The 15,897-nt window shown below is 41.5% G+C and overlaps 1 protein-coding gene across 1 annotated transcript in view; it reads left to right on the forward strand.

The window, feature by feature from the left end:
• ryr2a (ryanodine receptor 2a (cardiac)) overlaps positions 1–15,897 on the forward strand; it is a 785,545-nt gene that overhangs the window by 537,674 nt on the left and 231,974 nt on the right. The window contains exons 46-50 of the mRNA XM_072264911.1: positions 2,917–3,022; positions 4,937–5,057; positions 9,241–9,410; positions 11,381–11,601; positions 12,491–12,581. Of these exons, the coding sequence (XP_072121012.1) occupies positions 2,917–3,022; positions 4,937–5,057; positions 9,241–9,410; positions 11,381–11,601; positions 12,491–12,581 (709 nt within the window). The remainder of the gene's footprint in view (positions 1–2,916; positions 3,023–4,936; positions 5,058–9,240; positions 9,411–11,380; positions 11,602–12,490; positions 12,582–15,897) is intronic.

Here is a 15,897-nt window from a genome sequence, read left to right on the forward strand (position 1 = left end):
CAGTCGCTCTTAAGTTTGAAATCTCCACTGGACCCAGCTTTTTGGAGAAGAGAGCTCATAATCCTTTTTATGAAGCTTTGCTTCCTGGAATCATTCTTGTTCCCAATCACTCAACAGCAATTTTATGATTACATATAAAATCTTGGAGAAAAATCACTCATTATCTACTCTTGTATCAAATAAGTTCTGAATAGAGTGACTTGTCATTGATGAATTAATAAGGCCAGCAATGTGGGAGAACTGAATTAATGTCAGCAGTCATGGTAATATGTTTAAACAATTACAGTATTTCAAATAATTAAATTCTTTCACGCTGTTTAACTTGGAGTAACTTCACAAGGGAATGTTCTGAACTTGCATTTTACCATGAAAGATGAGGAAGATCACTAAAACTTAACTCCATTATTAAAATGACTTATTTTGATAATGGCCTCAACCTTGAATGTTGAAATCTTGCATTCATGAAAATACCATACTTACAAATTACAAATTATGAGGTGAACTCCTTTCTCTAAAAAATCTGGAAAGTCCCTGCTTTTCTCAATGAAATACTTAAACCAATTATATAAAATATCACTCCTTAATTCCAATCAGTTTGTTTAACATTATGAGATTCAGGTTTAGTATCACCAGCATGTGTTATGAAATTTGTTTTACGGCTACAAGATGTAATAATAATATACAATAAATAAATATATATAGTACCTATAAAAAGTATTCACTACCTCCCCGGGAAGTTTTCATGTTTTATTGTTTTACAACATTAGCTTCAGTGAATTTAATTTGACTTTTTTGACACTGATCACAAGAAAAAAACTCTTTCGTGTCAAAGTGAAAACAATTCTCTACAAAGTGATTTAAATTAATTCCAAATATAATACACAAAATAATTGATTGCCTAAGTATTCACCCCCTTGATTAAAGGCATCCGTTAGTCTTGCGAGAGTAAGTCTTGCGTAAGTCTTCACTCTCCAGGGCGCAGGCCTGGGCAAGGTTGTATGGAAGACCAGCAGTTGCCCATGCTGCAAGTCTCTCCTCTCCACGACACCAATGTTGTCCAAGGGAAGGGCATTAGGACCCATACAGCTTGGCACCAGTGTCATCGCAGAGCAATGTGTGATTAAGTGCCTTGCTCAAGGACACAACACGTTGCCTCGGCTGGGGCTCAAACTCACGACCTTCAGGTCGCTAGTCCAATGCCTTAACCACTTGGCCATGTGCCCACATACCCCCTTGATATGACACACCAAATCGTCACTAGTGCAGCCATTTGGTCTTAGAAGTTACATCATTAGTTAAATGGAGATCACTGTGTGCAATCAAGGTCTTTTAATTAGTTGGAGCAAAAATACACCCGTATCTGGAAGGACAAATGCTAGTGAGCCATTATCCTGGCAAAAACTATGTCATGAAGACAAAAGAACACTCCAAACAACTCCGTTAAAAAGTTATTGAAAAGCACGTCAGGAGATGGATACAAGAACATTTTCAAGTCACTGAATATCCTTTGGAGTACAGTTAAGTCAATCATCAAGAAATGGAAAGCATATGGAAAGCAGTTGTAAATCTGCCTAGAGCAAGCCGTCCTCAAAAACTGAGTGACTGTACAAGAAGGAGGTTAGTGAGGGAGGCCATCAAGGGACCCATGATAACTGCGGAGGAGTTACAAGCTTCAGTGGCTGAGATGGTAGAGACTGTGCATACAACAACTATTACCCAGGTGCTTCACTAGTTGCAACTTTATGGGTGAGTCACTGGGAAAGTCACTGTTGAAAAAAAACTCACATGAAATCTGGGCTAGGGTTTGCCAGAAATCATGTGGGAGATACTGAAGTCAGCTGGAAGAAGGTTCTATGGTCTGATGAAACCAAAATTGAGCTTTTTGGCCATCAAACAGTGCTATGTTTGGCATGGACTATACTTCATCAAAAACACACCACCCCTACAGTGAAACATGATGGTGGCTGCCTCATACTGTGGGGATGCTTCACTGCAGCAGGCCCTGGATGGCTTGTGAAGGTAGAGGGTAAAATGAATGCAGCAAAATACAGGGAAATCCCAGAGGAAAGCCTGATGTAGTCTGCAAGAGGACTGTGACTTGGGCGAAGATTTGTTTTCCGGCAGGACAATGACCCGAAGCATAAAGCCAAAGCTTCACAGGGGTGGTTTAAAAACAACAAAGTTAATGTCCTGAAGAGGCCAAGTTAGAGTCCAGACCTCAATCCAACTGAGAATCTGTGGCTGGATTTGAAAAGGGCTGTTCACTCATGATCCCCATGCAATCTAACAGAGCTTGAGCAGTTTTGTAAAGAAGAATGGGGAAAGATTGCAGTGACCAGATGTGCAAAGCTGATAAAGATCTACCACAGAGACTCAAAGCTGTAATTGCTGCCAAAGGTGCATCTACTAAATTGTGACTTGAAGAGGGTGAATACTTATACAATCAATTATGTTATGTTTAATATTTGTAGTGAGGCAGTGTTCATGAATTCAATGTCCATTCAGAAATCTAATAGCAAAGCGGAAGAAGTTGTTCCTGATTTGTTGAGTGTGTGCCTCCCCAATGGTAGCAATGAGAACAGGGCATGTCCTGGGAGATAGGGTTCGTAAATGATGGATGCTGCCTTTCTGAGCGTGCCTATGATGGAACTGATTGAGTTTACAACTTTCTGCAGCTTATTTCAATCCTGTGCAGTGCTCCCCACCCATTCCACACAGTGATGCAGCCAATTAGAATGCTCTCCATGGTATATCTGTAGAAAATTCTGTAGTAATTGTACATGTTGTTACTTTATAATATTCTTCTTGAATCTTATGTGTTTGTGTACTAATTGTTCTTATGCGATACACAGCTTTTGTTGGTTCAGATGACATGGTGTGACATGCTGAACTATTACTCATACTTTTGTTTCATAGAGAAATTGAAGAAGAGGAAGATGATACCATTCATATGGGGAATGCTATTATGACCTTCTATTCAGCTTTGATTGATTTATTGGGTCGGTGTGCACCAGAGATCCATGTAAGTAATAAGTCAGCTCTCTGAAGAACTTCAATAATGGTCTGAAAGTTACCAAGTCCAAAGTTTTTATTGATAGTTTCACACTAATTAAGTTCTTTGAGGAGAAATTCCACATCATTAATTCTTTCAAATGTGAGATTGAATATACCTAATTCTGAGACTTTTCCTCAGAACCAAATACAGACTGCCATGTCTTTTTCCAAACCTGAGAATGTAATACAAGCAAATAGAGGATTCTGAGTGGATTCTCTTGGGAAACAAAATGTTAACCATATTAACTAAGTACTCAGTAAAGCAAATTTGATTGACGTTAAGTTTTCGGCCATGTACAACTGGAACCGTTCTTGTGTCGACATAATGAGCAGCAACCAGAAGTACTTTTGTAAAAGATCAAGAGTTTATTCAGTATTTAACAACAGACTGCAGTTGACAAATTATCTCACAGCCCTTGATCCTTGGAGCCATTCGAACACAGGTAAGATTGTTTTTGGTTTTCCATGAGTTAGGATTGGTAAGCCCCCTAGAGTTTGAAAAAGATTATGTGTCAATTGATTGTAACTTCAAACCTGCACACCTCCATATCCCAGTAATACTGAGTGCCTTGACTTATCAAAATCTATCAACCTTTCATGCAGTCCTTAAGCCAGTAGAATCTAAGGATTAGATTTATCCTTCATTTGCCAGGCAAAGACAACTCAATCAATACCTATTTAAAGCTCACATGGTTCCATTAGCTCTAATAGTCAAAAATGCCATTTCAAAGTCAAAGTCAAATTTATTGTCTTGCACATTAGTGCACGTCTGCAGAGATGCAATGAAAAGCTTAGCTGCAGTAGCATCGCAAGAAGCATTCACAAGAAAAATAGAAATTAAACATAAATTATATACATTTTGTATTAAAACACAATAAGAACAAATAGAAAACCTGTGATTAAAGTGGTGATAGTGTAGCTATATTATAGTGATCAGAGTTGTGATTTCTCATGTCCATTGAGATTAGCACCTCATGACTATTGTTAACCAGTGCCTCCCTCACATGGATCCATTACCTTCTCCACAATAAGGAAGACAACTGCTGATTGCATTAAGAGGTTCCATACCGAGCATATATCAAGGGTTATTACATAGAAGAGCTACTTTAACAATGAAGTGCTTGTAACACAGAACAGTTCTGTGGTATCTCCTTTGGTAACTGCAAAATCAATGGTCCTTTCTGAGGTCATTAGAAATATCCAGCTCCAGTTATATTGGTTAAACAATTCTTTAATCCTTAATTTACCTGGCCCAGTTTCCCATCATGTCCGAGTTTTCTCGAGCATATTGTTCAGAGATATCCATGAAACAATAGTGACACAGACCAGAAGTTATGAGAAGGGAATAGCCTTGGTCTTCATTTTCTTCTAATATATTCTTCGTGATTCCCTTGCTTATCTTTGCTCAAAATCAGGGATTCCCAACCTGGGGTTCATGGACCCTCCTAGTTAATGGTAGGGGTCCATTGCATAAAAACGTTCGGGAAACCCCACTCTAAATGAAGGCAAAGCCCTTGGTTTCCTGCAGAAACCCACAGATCCAGTACTTGGGTTTAGAATTAAAAGTAATTTTAAGCAGATCCTTGTTTCTTAAATCCCTCAAGGTAAGGTCGGCAATTTGGGAACAGAGTTCCAGTAAACAGGTCAAACCATTTCCTGGAACAATAGGTTTCAGATTAGCATTGGCAAAAGACTGATATCTCATTTAGTTCCTGGTGTTGATGCAGGAAGGAGAGGCTCAGGGAAGGGAAGAGTAAAAATTACACAGAAATAGGAATGTCCGCCTTACTAAAACATATTGGTAATCTTGTCACACCGTTTGTGTGTTGTTTCCCAGATTGAAGTATCTCAACTTTCATTTGTTTTGTTTTTATTGCAATAGCTCATAAATGCTGGTAAAGGTGAGGCAATACGGATTAAATCCATTCTCCGGTCCTTGATTCCTCTGGAAGACCTGGAAGGAGTTATCAGCATTCCCTTCCAGATGCCAACTGTTGCTAAGGGTGAGTTAGCCACCCTGAAAGAAGGCTTTATATTAACTGATTTTATTGTAGATGATGAAAAAGTTACAATATCATGTCTTTAGCAGATTGCAATTCATGAAATGGAAGTCAACTTAGAAGTTTTTTGGACCTCAAGGAAGAATAAGAGATAATGTATTGGTTAGGGTCTTGAAATAGAATTGATGAAAATAGTCTCTGATAATTTACAAAGTACTAATACTGCTCAAAGAGAATTATTGATTGTTTGAAGCAATGATTGTATGATTATGTTCCAGTGTCTATTAATATACATTTGATGAGAGGGAACAGATCAAATAAATTATTCTCATTGGCAGTCACAACTTGTAATATTAATGGCTCAAGATATGGTATTTAACCACGTTGGTTTGCAGACAGCTTTGATTGACAATTCAATTTCTCAAACTGAGTGCAAAAGAGATGCTTGAGAGTTTAGTGAAATTAGAGTGGAAAGAACAAATGCAAAATAAACTTGAAAATAAGATTATTTTCTGATTCAAAAAAATTAAAAATGTTGGAATTAATTCATGTTGCGTCTTTGAAGAGAAAAACAGAGATGATGTTTGAAATGTATGACCATTCACTTGGTCTGTTGCTTATCAAAGTGATTTTTACTTGCCATTGTATTGGGGTCCTCCGTTGATCAGGGCTAATCATGGATATTGCATTCTAGTTGTCTATGCGAATGTAAGTCAGGGCAGTTAGATATGGAAAGCAAGTTGTTGCTCATGCAGCAGGTTCCCATGCAGCTGATGAAGCCAAAGGAATGGCAGAGACCAATAGAGTTTGGCACCAGCAGCATCACAGGAATTGTCAGTCCACGTTGAACTCAACGTAAGGACTGCCTTAGGGACTCTAGCTCCATATTCCTCCTCTGGGTGGGTGGTTACAGCCACAAGGCAGCAGAGATTTGAAATCAGAGTTTTCCTTCTCCTCGATGAGCTGGCAACCATCGCTGATGAGACCCCTCTTCCCAAAGTGACTGATTTTTAAGGCACCAGTAACCCACTACTGTTCCTTCTTCTCTCAGTAGAAATGGTTCCTCCAGGCTTAGAAGCTAAGCCACATGTTAAGACCAATATTGCAAAATAGCAGTAATATAGCTTAGTTGAAGAAATTTATTTCACTTTAATACAGTAGCTCAAAATTTTAACTCTTATAGCTTGTTCAAAGTATTATTTTGAACAATGAAACGCAATTTGATTTAGGGTGCCAAATCTTGGTGAAGTCATTTATTTGAACTGCATTGAAACAATGCGTGCATACCAATTATTTTCTTTAAGTGACATTTTTGGCATATTGCAGATAAACTATAGCTGGCTGCAATTTGTACTAAGTATGAATGACGTACATAGCACATTACAGTGAGATAACAAGCCCATTTAAAATACGGTCACTGCCTCTCATGTAATCAGACTTAAAACCCTGAAAACAGAGTCAGATAAAATACACTTTGGTTCACAAAACGTAAATGGCAAATCAAAGGATTTGGCCTGATATTTATTCCCAACAGTGTAACTGAATGGCATAACTTGAGTACCCGTGCAGCAAATCAGTTAACTTTGTGTACTTTACATGGAATGAGAATTAAATGCTGTAGGTATTTGCTCTGACTGAATGCAGTCCTCATGGTGAAGACACCTTTTCCTATTTATTCAATTATTGTAATTTTTTATCTGCTAGATCTGTGGAAGATAATTGCTAATATTGATTGATCTTTCAATTTGAAATCAACCCCTTATTATTTTATTTGTTCTGAATTTATTACTACAGTAAATCATTGTACAAATTAGGTTTGCAAATATGTGGGGTTTTGCAATCAGCAAGACTGAAAAATATTTTACGGATGTGGGTGTTGTTGGCTGCGCCTGAACTTATTGCCCATCCTTAGGTGGTAAGCGACTCTATTCAAACCTCCAGTCCTTCAGAGTTATAGAAAAATACAACACTATGTTATAGAAAAATACAACACTACGCTAGTGGCGTAGTGGCATCAGCGCTGGACTTCAGAGCGAAGGCTCCCAAGTTCGAATCCAGCCGGCTCCCTTGCACGTTTTCTATCTGTGCTGGGTTGAGCGTAAAAATAAGAAAGCCTGCTAAAAAAAAAAAGCTGTTATGACTGTGTCCTGATGACTCCACCCAGAGTTAAGGGCTTTCTTCTACAACACAGAAATAGGCCCTTCAGCCCATTTAGTCCGTGCCAAACCACTTAATCTTCCTAGTCCTATCGACCTGCACCGGGACCGTAGCCCTTCATACCTCTACCATCCATGAACCTATCCAAACTTCTTTTGAATGTTGAAATTGAGCTTGTATGTACCACTTGCACTGGCTGCTCATTCCACACTCTCATGACCCTCTGAGTGAAGCAGTTTCCCTTCAGCTTTTCACCTTTCATCCTGAGCCCTTCAGCTGAAGGGACTCTCACCTTACACTTGAGTAAGGAGTTCCAGGATTTAGATCCAGCTGCATTGAAAGGCTGGTGATCTATTTACCAATCAGGTGTGTGTTTTATTTGGAAGGGTACCTTTAGATTGTGATCTACCCATTTACTTGCTGCACATGTCCTTCCTGGTGGTAGAGAGGTGTTGTTGGAGTAGCTGAGATGAGCATCTGCAGTGCATTTTCTAGATGTTACCCACTGGAGCTGTGTGATGCGCCAGTCGCAGAGGGGGCAAATATTCAGGCTCCTAAACAATCATACTACATTTTCCTGGATGGTGTTGAGCTTCTTGTATGATGAACTCATCTGGGCAAGAGGAGAGTTCCATTGTATTCCTGAATTGTGAAATTCCTTGTGTAACCAGGACATGAGTCTTTTACTACGGGATACCCATATTTTAAGTTGGCCTTGCAGATGCAGTATTAATTAGTCTCATCCAATTAAATAACCTGCCAATGATGAGATCCAGGTTGTTGATAGTCCTTTTCCAAGGAATTGGCTGCAGAAGTCCAGGTTGACTGCTCAAGATCACATAGGGTATGTCACTGTGGAGGCACAAGCTTTGGGAAGAGATATTTTGACTTATACCCACCTTGAATGAACACTTGTAACCTACTGATTGCTGGGCAGTGAGATGGGTCTAAGTGGCTCATCTTTTGCTGGTGTGAACATGACGGACAGGATTTATTATTTGTGGCCATAAATTGCTTAGATCATATCACTTCTCCATCCTCTCAAATAGAAATGTAACACAGTCGGCCCTCCATATCCATGGGTTCCGCACCCGCGGATTGAAAATATTCGAAAATAAATAATTCCAGAAAGTTCCAAAAAGCAAAACTTGAATTTGCCACGCGCCAAACACTACACTGAATCCACACGAATGAAGTGATGTGTAGGCATACCCTGTTGTAGCCTCCCACCATTTCACAGATCCTCAGGCTCTCTCCAGTACTCATTGTTTGAGCATTGTTTGCCTCACGCCTCGTTCGTTTGCTACTTGTGTTGTGAACGAGAGGAAGGAGTTTAAGGTTAGTAAGGGATGGCTGGCTAGCTATGTAAAGCACTACAGCTTCAAGAACTTAAAGATCACGGAGGAATCAGCATCGGCTGATGCCGAGGTAGCACCAGTGTTCCCAGAAGAGACACGATAGTGGCGTCTGTACTGAACATGTACAGACTCTTTTTTCTTGTCATTATTCCCTAAACAATACAGTGTAACAACTATTTACATAGCATTTACATTGTATTAGGTATTATAAGTAACCTAGAGATGATTTAAAGTATATGGGAGGATGTGCGTAGGTTGTATGCAAATACTACGCCATTTTATATAAGGGACTTGAGCATCCGTGGAATTTGGTATCCGCGGGGGGTCCTGGAACCAATCCCCTGTGGATACCGAGGGACAACTGTATCACAATGCTATTTTGAAACATGACACTCTTTCTTAATATCCTAACCAACATTTATCTCTTGCAAAATTACTAAAGCTGTAAATACTCTTTGTGGCAGCTTGCTGTGCTGTGTTTGGCTGTCATGTGTTCCAGATTGTGACAGAAATTGCCCTTCAAATGTACTTCAGCTGTAAACCACCACTTTTAGACCTCTTAAGGCTGTGAAGGATGTCATACAAGTGCGTATTAGCTCTTTCACAAATTTAGTGGAGAAAACTCTGAAATTACCTTGAAATATTTAGTAAATACTGTTATTTTCTTCCAGATGGGACAGTTGTGGAGCCAGACATGTCAGCTGGATTTTGCCCTGACCACAAGGCAGCCATGGTTTTGTTCCTAGAGAGGGTGTATGGGATCGAAGAGCAGGATTTCCTTTTACACCTGCTGGAGGTTGGCTTTCTGCCAGATCTCCGTGCTGCTGCCTCACTGGACACGGTGGGTAGATGAGTGACCCCTGAGGTTTAAATGACATTATGTCTTTTCGTGTTTCTGTCAATGCGGTGTGTTTAGAAGTGGTTTGGAATTTCAGCTACTCGTACTGAAAATAACACTTAAAGAAAACAAGCTGATACGAGTCGATAAAAAGATAGATTAATTATTGTTCTTGCCACTCAGAATTAGCTGAAGCACAGTGGTGAATGTGAACGTAAAGCAGTTCTCCAAATTCCGCTCCTGTTTGTGACAGATGCGGAGATGCGAGAGACGGCAGAGGCCAGACCCTGGAGCAATTAAGTAATGTGCTGGAGTAACTCAGTGAGGCCGAGCAGCATCGGTGGGATGAAGCTGTAGCTGCGGGTTATGGAAACCGCCATAATGGGAAAGGAAGCAGGTGTGAAATGAGTGACCGCGAGCTGGCCTCGCTGACTCTGTGCTGTTATGAATACTCCCTGTTGTGGGGGAGCCCAAGGGCACAGCCTCAGAATAGAGGGACGTCCATTGAGAACGGAGATGAGGAGGAACTTCTTTAGCCAGAGGGTGGTGAATCTGTGGAATTCATTGCTGTGGAGGCCAGTTCATTATGATTGTTCGAATTGGGGGAAGTGGTGGGAGAGAAGGCTTGTCAGGGAAATGCCGCATTCCACTCCACACAGCAAGTGGTGAATGCAGCCCTGCGAGAGTTGGAAAATCCATCCCACCGGTCTCCCAAACACTCATTTGTACGAACAGGCTGGTCATGAATCGGGTAGTTGTTACCTACAGCTTTCTACACTACCTTACTTTAGGAATAATATTCATCAGCATTTTCTTAGGAGTATGCGCAGATAAAACATCAATAACATATCCGCTTGAGCGGAAAGTGTGTTGGAATAATTATAGAATTTGTCTTCTCTTAGAATCTGACTGGAGCAAACATTTTAAATGGCTCATACACAGAATTAATTGCTAATGACTGCCACTGGTAAATTTTAGGTGATAGATGTAGAACCTCACTTGGAAAGATGCGCAATGGTGCAGCATTGAAAGCTGCTGGAAAAATCACATAAGTCAAAACTTATTGCTGTCTGTAAATATCAAATGGAGACACCACGGCTGGATCATATTATCATGTAACAGCTCTGCAAGTCTAATCTGTTTGCAGTAGCAGCAATGACATTTCCTAAACAAGGGGTGTTTTCACAAAGTACCATTCCCAATGTTGAATCTTTCCCATGGTGACAATTTATTTAAATTTGGGCAAATGCCCACCCACCATACTCTCATTTTTTGTCCATTTAATTCAATGCATTTCCCTTCCACTTTTAATCATAAAAGTTTCCACTTAGTAGCATAGTAGGAAATAAATTCAGCACACCAGAACCTCTGTTTCCTCAGAAGGCGTAGGACATTCATCATGTCCCGCTGACCCTCATCAGGTTTTAAATGTGCACCATGGAAAGCATCCTATCCAGATGTATCACAGCCTGGTATGACAATTGCTCTGCTCAAGATCACAAAACATTGCCCGCAGTAAAAGAATCTCGGGGCAGTATGTGGTGACATGTTTGTACTCTGATAATTAATTTTACTTTGAACTTTGAACTTTATTGCTCCAGATTCTGGATCTGCAGTATCTTGTGTCTCCAATTTGATATTAGGGATCTGGCAGTTTGTAGTCTCAGGGATAGGGTGGTTCGTATAGAGGTTTGGGAAGCTGGGGAGTGAAGCTGATTGTATGTCTTCATCTGAAGACAGCAGAGATTCAATGGGTTGCATGGCCTCTTTCTGTGTTGTTACAGTTCCGTGATTTTATGGGAAGGACTTTACCTGTGTGAGAGTACACAGGATGGCAACTAGGGTGAGACGAACTCGCCAATACCTGCTTAGATAGGATTTCTATTTTATTTGAAGAGCATATAATATTGCTGGAGCGGGGTAATTAAATCCAGTGACAGTAAGCATGTCTGCTCTCTTTTCTTAATCCTTAGGTTGTCTTGAGTGCTACGGATATGGCATTGGCGTTGAACCGATACTTGTGCACTGCCGTTTTGCCCCTGTTAACGAAGTGTGCCCCCCTCTTTGCTGGCACTGAGCACCATGCATCCCTCATAGATTCCTTGTTGCACACTGTCTACAGGCTTTCTAAGGGATGCTCCCTCACCAAAGCCCAGAGGGACGCCATTGAGGAATGCTTACTTGCAATCTGTGGGTAAGTTTAAAAATAAAGGGGTAGAAAATTATACTTAACCGGTGGTAAACGAGCATTATACTCTGATTTCAGCGTTAAACTGGATTTCTTTTAATCAGGCTGAACTTTGGATGTACCGAATTGCTACATGAGTTTAGCACGAACAGCTGTCACTAACAATCCTAATAAAGAATAACAAAATATATTTTGGCCAAGCTATGTATGGCAATGGGATAAAGTATTTCATTACTTTGTGCTTGTGGTGCCATCAATTCTCGATTTCCAGTAAGGATGACAGAAATCACACTGTGTACATAGAACATTACAGCACAGTACAGGCCCTTCAGCCCACAATGTTTTGCTGATCTTTTAACCCTACTCCTTCCCTCCTACATAGCCCTCCATATTTCTACCATCTATGTGCCTATCTTAAATGCCTCTCATGTATCTGCCTTGACCATCACCCCTACCACTTCTGTGTAAAGAACTTACATCTGACGTTCCCCCTGTACTTTTCTCCAATCACTAAACAACAATGCCCCTTGGATTAGCCATTTATCTCCTTGGAAAAAGTCTCTGGCTATCCACACTAACTAAGCCTCCTATCATCTCGTACGACTCTATCACGTTAGTTCTCTTCCTCCTTCGCTCCAAAGAGAAAAGCCTTAGTTCGCTAATCTGTCTTCTTAACACATGCCCCCCAGTCCAAGCAGCATCCTAGTAAATCTCCTCCGAACTCTCTCTCTAAAAATTACACTTCCTTCCTATAATGAGTGACCAGAGCTGAACACAATACTTCAAGTGTGGTCTAACCAGAGTTTTATTTGGATTGACAAAGCTTTGCTGCTTTGGTGAGAGGAAGAAGGGATTCTACTGAAAGATCATCCCATCAAATTTCCTTTCCACACAGACAATTACGGCCATCTGTGATGCAGCACTTGCTGAGGAGACTGGTGTTCGATGTTCCTCTGCTGAATGAACATGCAAAGATGCCTCTAAAAGTAAGTTTATGTTTCATTTGGATTCAATCAACTTTTGCAAACCTAGCAGCAGATATTAGTGGGTTGGTACTTGAAAGTTTCATGCTGCATTTCTGCATCGGTGACTTTCAAGGGCGACAAGTCTACTTTTACATGAATTAAGAATTGCCTATTTTTATTGTCTAGAATTGGAATTGCATATAAAATACAACATTAGGACAAAATGAAATAGATTGTCCTGCTCGCGCATTAAATGAGGAAAACCATGTTTTATAATTGAAATAGAGGTCAAGACTTTTGAATCTGACTTGACCATTAACAACCTTAATATTAGTAGCATCCTTAAGTTCTTTGTCTAAATTCAGGGGAGAGTCGATGAATAAACCTCAATTATTGGGCCTCAATACCTTCTTGTGCAACTGGATCCTCAATTTCCTCACTTGCAGACTCCAACCTGTTTGGTTCACTGACAATATCTCCTCCACACTCTCCACAGGTGCACCACAAGGCTGTGTGGTTAGCCCCCTGCTCTACTCACTTTATATTTATGACTGTGAGGCTGAGCACAGCTCCAATGCCATATTTTAGTTTGCTGATGACACCATTGTCAATGGCCAGATCAACGGTGGTGATGAATCAACATATAGGAGGGAGATTGAAAATCTGGCTGAGTGGTGCCACAACAACAACCTCTCACTCAACATCAGCAAGACCTAGAATCTGATTACTGACCTCATGAGGAGGAAACCGAGGGTCCATGAGCCAGTCCTCATTGGGGGATCAGAGGTGGAGAGGGTCAGCAACTTTAAATTCCTCCATGTTGTCATTATCTATCTTGGGTCCAGCGCATAAGTGCCACTATGCAGAAAGCACAGCAGCACCTCTACTTTCTTAGAAGTTTGTGAAGATTTGGCATGCCATCTAAGACTTTGACAGTCTTCTATAGATATGGGATGAAGAGTATATTGGCTGGTTGTATCATGGCCTGATATGGAAACACCAATACTCTTGGATGGAAACGCTGACAACAAGTAGTGGGTATGGCCCAGTCCATCTTAGGTAAAGCCTTTCCCACCATTGAACACATTACACAGAGTGCTGTCCATCATCTAGGACCCCCACTTCAGGCCGTGCTCTCTTCTTACTGATGCCATCAGGAAGGAGGTACAGGAGCGTCAGGACCCACACCACCAGGTTCAGGAATAGCCCTCAACCATCAGACTCTTCAACTAGAGGGATAACTTCACTCAACTTCACTTGCCCCAACACTGAGCTGTTCCCACAACATATGGACTCACTTCAGAACCTTTTTGCTTGATATTTATTTCTTATTTATATATTAAACGATAGCAATGAGTGATGACAAAGAAATGGTGGGCAAACTTAATAAGCAGCTTGCGTTAGTCTTCACTATGCCAGAAATTTGAGAGTATCAGGGGCAGAAGTGAGTGTAGTTGCTATTATTAAGGAGAGGTGTGCTTGGGAAGCTGGAAGGTCTGAAGGTAGGTAAGTGAGCTGGGCCAGCTAGACTACCTTAGGGTTCAGAAAGACATAGGAAAAGAGATTGTGGAGGCATTAGTACTGTAATGATCTTTCAAGAATCACTAGATTCTGAAATGGTTCCAGAGGACTGGAAAATTGCAGATGTCACTCCCCAGTTTATGAAGTGAGGGAGGTAGAAGAAAGGCGATTATAAGCCAGTTCGCCTGACTTCAGTGGTTGGGAAGATGTTGGAGTTCATTATTATGGATGAGGCTTGGGGGTATTTAGAGGCGTATGATAAAGTTGGCCAAAGTCAACATTGTTTCCATCAGGGGAAAGCTTGCCTGGCAAATCTGTTGGAATTATTTGAGGAAATAACAGGCAGAAGAGACAAAGGAGTCAGTGGATGTTGTGTACTTGGACTTCCAGAAGGCCTTTGACATGGTGTTGCACATGAGGCGGCTTCACAGACTAAGTGCCCATGGTATTACGGGAGAGAAACCAGCAGGGATAGAAGATTGGCTGACTGGCAATAGAAAAGGCCTTTTCTGATTGGCTACCCGTGACAAGTGGTGTTCTACAGGGGTCGATATTGGGATCATTTCTTTTCACATTATAGGTCAATGATTTGGATGATAGAATTGATAGTTTCAGGGTGTCAGATGTGGGAATCCTGGGAGACCTCCAGCCTCCCTGATGGCCACATCTGCGCCAGGTGCACCGAGTTGCAGCTCCTCAGAGACCGTGTTAGGGATCTGGAGCTGCAGCTTGATGACCTAGTGCTTATCAGGGAAAGTGAAGAGGTGATAGACAGGAGCTACAGGGAGGTAGTCATCCCTAGGCTACAGGAGTCAGACACTGGGTCACTGTCAAGAGAGGGAAGGGAAATGCCCGGATAGTGGAGAGCACCCCTGTGGCTGTCTCCCTCAGCAACAAATATCTTGTTCTGGATGCTGTTGAGGGGGATGACCTGACAGGGGACGCCCACGGTGACCGGGTCTCTGGCACTGAGCCTGGAGCTGTTGTGCAGGAGAGAAGGAGGGAGAAGAGAAATGCGGTAGCCGTGGGGGATTCCATAGTCAGGGGAACAGACAGGAGATTCTGTGAGCCTGACAGAGATACCCGCATGGTGTGTTGCCTCCCAGGTTCCAGGGTACGGGTCCTGAATATTCTAAAGAGGGAGGGTGAGCAGCCAGTTGTCTTGGTACATGTTGGTACCAATGACATAGATAGGACAAAGGAGGAGGTCCTGAAGAGAGATTTCCAGGAGTTAGGAAAGAAGCTGAGAAGCAGGACCTCCAGGGTAGTAATCTCGGGATTGCTACCTGTGCCACGTGCTAGCGAGGGCAAGAGTAGTCGGATCAGGCAGATGAATGCCTGGCTGAGAGACTGGTGTAGGGGGCAGGGCTTCAGATTCTTGGATAATTGGGATCTCTTCTGGGGAAAGTATGACCTGTTCTAAAAGGACAGGTTACACCTGAACCCAAAGGGGACCAATATCCTGGTGGGAAAGTTTAATAGAGCTGTTAGGGAGGGTTTAAACTAATTTGGCGGGGGATGGGAACCGGAACGATAGAGCGGAGGAAGGGGAAAACAGAAATAAATCTAAGATAGTGAGCAGTAAAGATGTCAGGAAAGACAGGCAGGTGATGGGGCAAATGTGTAGCCATTGGGATGAGTTGCAGTGAAATCAAAGCAAAAAGTATCAAATACTGGTCTTAAGGTGTTGCACTTAAATGCACACAGCATAAGGAATAAGGTGGATGATTTTGTCGTACAGCTACAGATTGGCAGGTATGATATTGTGGCCATCACTGAGACCTGGCTAAAGGATGCATGTCTCTGAGAGCTGAAC

The sequence above is a fragment of the Mobula birostris genome, chromosome 8 (genome assembly GCF_030028105.1).
Source record: "Mobula birostris isolate sMobBir1 chromosome 8, sMobBir1.hap1, whole genome shotgun sequence".
Classification (NCBI taxonomy): Eukaryota; Metazoa; Chordata; class Chondrichthyes; order Myliobatiformes; family Myliobatidae; genus Mobula; species Mobula birostris.